At 46.7% G+C, this 5,818-nt stretch overlaps 4 protein-coding genes across 4 annotated transcripts; 3 read left to right on the top strand and 1 right to left on the bottom strand.

Annotated features, from left to right (window-relative positions):
* Nucleotides 1-1,518: 1,518 nt before the first annotated feature.
* BT62DRAFT_939299 (uncharacterized protein) lies at nt 1,519-1,951 on the top strand (the record flags this gene model as incomplete). The annotated part of the gene is given in 4 exon segments (XM_043187704.1): nt 1,519-1,605; nt 1,629-1,741; nt 1,753-1,844; nt 1,863-1,951. The coding sequence occupies 2 exon segments, from the start codon at nt 1,519-1,521 to the stop codon at nt 1,716-1,718; spliced, it is 177 nt and encodes a 58-aa protein (XP_043032578.1). The 3' UTR covers nt 1,719-1,741; nt 1,753-1,844; nt 1,863-1,951.
* A 1,342-nt stretch (nt 1,952-3,293) lies between these two features.
* Nucleotides 3,294-3,799, top strand: BT62DRAFT_939298 (uncharacterized protein). The gene is made up of 4 exons (XM_043187703.1): nt 3,294-3,361; nt 3,421-3,472; nt 3,526-3,604; nt 3,657-3,799. The coding sequence occupies exons 1-4, from the start codon at nt 3,319-3,321 to the stop codon at nt 3,669-3,671; spliced, it is 189 nt and encodes a 62-aa protein (XP_043032577.1). The 5' UTR covers nt 3,294-3,318; the 3' UTR covers nt 3,672-3,799.
* Nucleotides 3,800-4,304: 505 nt separating this feature from the next.
* On the bottom strand, nt 4,305-4,975 carry BT62DRAFT_1014432 (uncharacterized protein; the record flags this gene model as incomplete). The annotated part of the gene is made up of 2 exons (XM_043178216.1): nt 4,305-4,753; nt 4,855-4,975. 2 exons carry the CDS (start codon nt 4,973-4,975, stop codon nt 4,305-4,307), a joined length of 570 nt encoding a protein of 189 aa, XP_043032576.1.
* A 155-nt stretch (nt 4,976-5,130) lies between these two features.
* Nucleotides 5,131-5,740, top strand: BT62DRAFT_1014431 (uncharacterized protein; the record flags this gene model as incomplete). Its single annotated transcript, XM_043178215.1, has 2 exons — nt 5,131-5,318; nt 5,374-5,740. The coding sequence occupies 2 exons, from the start codon at nt 5,131-5,133 to the stop codon at nt 5,738-5,740; spliced, it is 555 nt and encodes a 184-aa protein (XP_043032575.1).
* Nucleotides 5,741-5,818: the final 78 nt, after the last annotated feature.

Raw genomic sequence — 5,818 nt, 5'->3', positions numbered from 1 at the left:
CAACTTCCGGCCAGAGGTTTAAAACCACGCGTGATCCAGAAAATGCATTACACGGTCATTCCGCCAAATATAGCTCAGCAAGCTAAAGCTGCAGAAAGGACACTAGAACACATCGCGTTTCCTCTTTCTCTCACCCCCTCTACTCAAAGTATTGCTCTTAATTTGCCTGCTCCATGGCGGAAACAGATGCTACTATCATAGACCCCAACATCCTCGTTGAGGAAGAACGCCTTCCATAATATGATGTACGTTGTTATTATCCAGTCAGACTAGGCGAAGTCTTCAATGGTATCTACAAGGTCATTGGAAAGCTTGGGTATGGAGTGAGCGGAACTTGAACTGTCTGGCTTGCCAACAATATTGAAACATTCCGTGCCACAGGAGGGACAAAATACCAATATATTAGGCATCATTCAAGAAATTTATTGCACTCTGCAATTGGTCAATCTGCTGAGTCATATCCATCCCTCGTCTTACCCCCTTCAGCACCTCTGTCGACGAAACTGTCAGCGTACATCTTGATTCCCTCTCAGAGATCACCAAGCGGTAGGCCCTGGAGCTGATTTCAAACCTTTCGTCTTCCACTTCTCTGGTCCCTGGTTTTCGAGGGGACATGTGCAGGCTCGGACAGTCAGTGGGCCAGCGCGTCGAGTATTTAACCGGTCGCACATGTGATCTTTCGGCGTAGAATGCGCTGCCTTGAATAATTAGACAGAGCAATAAGACATTCAGCTACAAAAGCTAGCTGAAGAGTGTAAACCGGGTTCTTGAAGACACAGAACCTGCCCGAGGAATCTCCTTCCCGATAATGTCAAAACTTGGCCTGAGTGCAAGGTGACAGAGGCCGGTTTGTAGAAAGAAATGATCAGCTTAGGAACAGTGAAAAAAAGAAACTGTGGCTAGAATCACAGCTGAGCCTGAGATCAAGGAGCCGCTAAAGCTCGCCCATTGATTCCCTTCCCCCCAGCCCTGTCGGGAAATTCCGTCTGAGATATATTTCTCTTCACCATAGAAACACCTTATGCACTACACCGAGGTCCATACAGGGTTTCTCCTAAGACTTTCCCAAATTTTTTGTCATTCTCCACCAGTAGTATACAAGAATGGGAGAGCTCATCATATGATCTTTTCTGCCTAGAATCCACTGCTAAGCTTTGGGAAATGATGATACAGCTGCCTGCGCAATATAGCATGATGATTTCTCCTCTTTCATGCATCCCGTAGTGTACTGGCCATGCAAAACCCACTGGTTTCGAATCCCAGGCGAAGAGATATCCGCCCAAATGGTGTAGGTTTTATTCAAAATTACGAATCCTTTTTGATGCTCACCTCTGCTGATAGGTTCCTGGTTAGCTGGGTCGACTTGCCCAGTGCACACTTCCTTCTTGCTGTTCGTAGCCACAACAACTGAGATCTTGGAAGTCTATGCGATGTCAAAGCGGGACCAGGGCATGTTCAAATTGGGAGTGCGGGTTTAGACGCGTCGTCCTCATGGTTGAAGGGAAACTCCGATGTGTAATGGTCACATATACCTCACTGAAAAAGCCTTTGAACACGTCTCTCAGACAAGCACCCTGTGTGGTGTATTGGTTAGTATACATGCATGTCTCCGCTAGGTTCGACTCCAGCATCAGGGTTTAGTATGGTGTCCATCTTTCCTTTTACAAATCCATATCCTTCTCATGTTCACAGTTACAGTTCACTCTGCTCACGTATAAATTGAATTGGAAATTAGCGGACATAACCGCGTCACCGCTCATGACTTCTGTTATACTCCCAGCCCTAAGTGCTGCTTCAAAGTCACGGACGGCTTTGACTGAGTGGAATCGAGTACTACTCACCCATCCCCACTGGTTCGACTCCTCGGGAGACATTGCTTGTTTGGATATCTTCTTTTTTCTGTCAGTTTGCTTGCGGACTCGAAGCCGATGTGCCATTGAAAAGAGCGTGTTCCTGTCATGGCAGTCGCTGCATTTTATTACTGTGTATGTCTGCGAGCTCAATGCGTCAGGATTCCTCAGCTCGTCTGTTGCCAGCAGGCACATGGAAATAGCTAGCGCATGCAGGTTGTACTTCTTAAATCAAAAAAACGAAGCTATAACCATATTGTTAGCGTTGCGGGAATATTCAAGTTGCAAACGTACATCTCCATGTTCCTTCTGCTAGGCTCTGTCCTCTGGTAAACCACAACAGCCGTATTAAAATAATCCTTCTTTACATCACTGAACACAATCATTCTTCAATTGCACTATGTATCTGATCCCTCAGCAGAAGTTCACCTTTTCAGTAGTACATCTGTCATTGCAATGTATTATGCTGGGTTCAACTCCCGGTCAGAGAGTAGAGAAAGGGGTGGTATGCCTAGACTATCTTTTTAATTTCCTTTCGGTAGACACCCTCAAGCCTGAATCAATCTTCCCCACCCCATCTGGTACCCACAGTTTTTCGTGAAGACCGCGGATAAACTTGTTCATCCGACATCTAATGTGCTACGGTCTTACCTCCCTTCAGCACCTCCGTCCACGAAACGGTTAGCATACATGTTGACTCCCTCCGAGATTATCAAGCGGTAGGCACGGGAGTTGATTTCAAAACTTTCATCTTCCACTTCTCTGGTCCCTGATTTTCGAGGGGACATGTGCAGGCTCACAACTCCCGTCTTGTCGTCCAGAATATTACAAACAATGTCTCCCGATTATCATTAAATGAAGAGAAATATCTTTCCTTGAACGCATTGATTGCCACCACTGCCATGCCGATTATCATAACGATGGTATACTTCGTCCACACAATTTGGAACATGTAATCTCAGTCGGGACAGTCGACCAGAATTCGGTGCAAGATATACTTCCAAACCCGTAATGGAAGATGTCAAGGCCAGACGCTCAAAGATCTGCAAGCTGGGTCATCGTGAACATGAGGTAAAGATGATGGAGAATTCGTACCAGCAAGCCAAGATTCTCGCTGGGGGGGGGGCTAAGCAACTCTGAACTCGCGCTGGTCCTAGTAACTTTGTTGGAAGCCCGCTCTTCTCTCTGGGCTCCTACGCCCTGAGGAGATACACGCTAATCGAAGATACCTAGATTTTATAAACGCTACAACCAATGTAGTATCAGGGTAAGTCGTTCTGGCTATTGGGCCATTATCGCGAACTCCAGCATGTATCGCAAATAAATTTGTCGAGCAGCTCGCTGTTAATGTAATTTCAAATGGCCTGAAGGGATATTTTTAGGGCTAAAGCACGACACGTACAGGTGACCGATACGTCCATCTTGGCAATTTCTATCTAGGTCGCTATCTTGATTGTCACCACCTCACATGAGTTCTCGTGGACAGGAAAATCGAGTAAGAGCAAAGAGCGGTTCGTGACTGATATCTCTGTGTGGCTCGTATACTCATGGCCGAGTGTCGAATTTACAGGCTTTATTGCCCCCGGAAACGGTTATTATATCTCTGTGTCTGGAAACTGGTGGTACGAAAATATTTTTAACTATGATCGTAATTGTCGCTGATAGCTCCTTTCAGCTGGCTGACACCTGAGCTTGTCTTTGTTCGCGACGTATTGACTCACGGCTCTCGTTCCTCTTCAAACGTATCGGGACAGGTACGTCTGAATTGATCGTGCCGCTCAACTGATCCTGATATAATATCTGTAGATCTATCTGCAATGAAGAATCAAAGTTCTCAGCTTACAAGGATGAATCTGCGCAATGGATTCCACGATCTTGAACGAGCCTCTGGATCGATTCAGAAGAATGATCTCAGACTATGTAGAGTATGATATACGCAATATATCTGCAGCTTTAGCTTGCTGAGCTATATTTGGCGGAATGACCGTGTAATGCATTTTCTGGATCACGCGTGGTTTTAAACCTCTGGCCGGAAGTTGAAATCACATTCATGGGTAATTCATGGCTGAAATGCAATAGATGTATGAAAGGGCTACCTGCGATGTGGGCATGAAAAGATGAACACTGACACACCCAGAGCACCACGCTCCCGGTAACTTCATCGGGGTGAGGATGGTTGAAACTCGAAGGGGCTTGTACTTAGATAAAACTTCTGGGAAACACAATACAATGGTTGTTACGGTTTTTTGACTGCAGTATATGACGACGGAGACTGTCCTGGAGGTTAGTCGGTCTGGCACACAACCGATGCTGGGGGATGCAAGGTATAACTTATCCACGACGCGGACTGACTGATTACAAGTGTTTTCACCGACGGACGACAGACATCGATTCTAGAACATATCTTTGTCATCATTACCTTCGCTGACCCCTCGGAAAATTAGCGACCGACATCTATGGATCACCGCGAAGCTCATCGATGGACGCCCGTTCCTCCGGAAGCCATCTGAGCATCCACTTCAGAAATTCAATGAACATCTGTTTGTATGAAGAATCCGGGATCATATAAAACATGGCTTCAAATGTCCCTTCATTCTCGTGGAACCATATTGCTAGGTCCAAGAGAGGGAATCGGGAATGGCTACTGATGGTCTTGGCTGTGGCTACGAAGCGGGAATCTACGGCAATGCAACACGTGATCACGGAGGAACCGGACCGCGCCAACGCTCCCAATCGTAATTTGTACGCAGGGATTGTCCTGGAACAAGCTGATAGTAAAAATGGGGGGCTTTTAATCTTCTGTGGCCCGCCTTTGCTATTAAAGAACATCGCTCTGTACTCGGGATTTATCTTCTTTACGAGTTCCCCTGGTGGGACCCCAAGATGTACATTTTGCATCCACACTCAACCAATCGCAAAGGACACAAAAGGCCAGCCGTGAGTGGAAGCAGTAAGACAGGACATAGCCTCGTGAAGATGTACCTCTGTGGATAAGAATTCATACACATTCCGACGACGATACCTTTCATAAGTTCACACAAAGTCGTGGCGAGCAGTGCCATTGGCAACGATCGCGTTGAGCGTGAGATTTCAACAACTGTCTCGATATGTCGACCGAACCTCATCCGGAAAGAGCCGAGTTCTACTGTTACTCATTCCTCCGAATGTGGCGCAGCGAGCCAGTTAAAAGGACACCGAAAGGACGACAGAACGTACCTCGTTTTTTCCCATCTTCTCTCATCCTCCCTGATCGAAATACTGCTCTCACTTTGCCTGCTCCATGGCGGTACCAGACCCAATCATCATAGGCCCCGACATCCTCGTTGAGGAAGAAAGCCTTCCAGACTATGATCCACGCATTTATTATCCAGTCGCGTTAGGCGAGGTCTTGAACACGGTCTACCACGTTATTGGAAAACTTGGTTATGGGAGCAGCGGAACCGTATGGCTCGCCAAGTACATTGGCGAGTGAGTTGAAGAGTTAGTCTGTCGACATGAATGCTAATCGAGGGTTTCCTTCCAGACCGGATGCGTACACGTACCCGTTTGTGGCCATCAAAGTTCTGACTGTTGACGCGTCTAGAAATGAGGACGTCAGGATGGCGTGGGATATAACTGACGCCAATCTATCTAGCCCTGATCGCGCCTATGTCCACAATCTGTATGATAGCTTCGAGCTGGCAGGATCCCATGGAAAACATGTCTGCTTGGCATACTGGCCCCACCGAGAATCTGTGGATTTATTTCAGCGTCGTTTCCGTGAAGATACCTCCGGCATGGAGTTCTTTACACTCCCTGTCTTCCCGGCTTTTTACAGGCTATTTCTCCAAGGCCTACGATATCTTCACCACCATTGTCATATCATTCACACTAGTGCGTTCCTTTTCTAACAACGACGCACCTTTCTTTACGCCATCCTCAGATCTCAACTTGTCCAATATTCTTTTCATACTAGAGAATCCCAAGGT

Source organism: Guyanagaster necrorhizus (genome assembly GCF_019112545.1).
Source record: "Guyanagaster necrorhizus MCA 3950 unplaced genomic scaffold BT62scaffold_123, whole genome shotgun sequence".
Lineage (NCBI taxonomy): Eukaryota > Fungi > Basidiomycota > Agaricomycetes > Agaricales > Physalacriaceae > Guyanagaster > Guyanagaster necrorhizus.
Note: the sequence above shows the minus strand (reverse complement) of the source record. Positions and strands in the feature narration are given on the sequence as shown.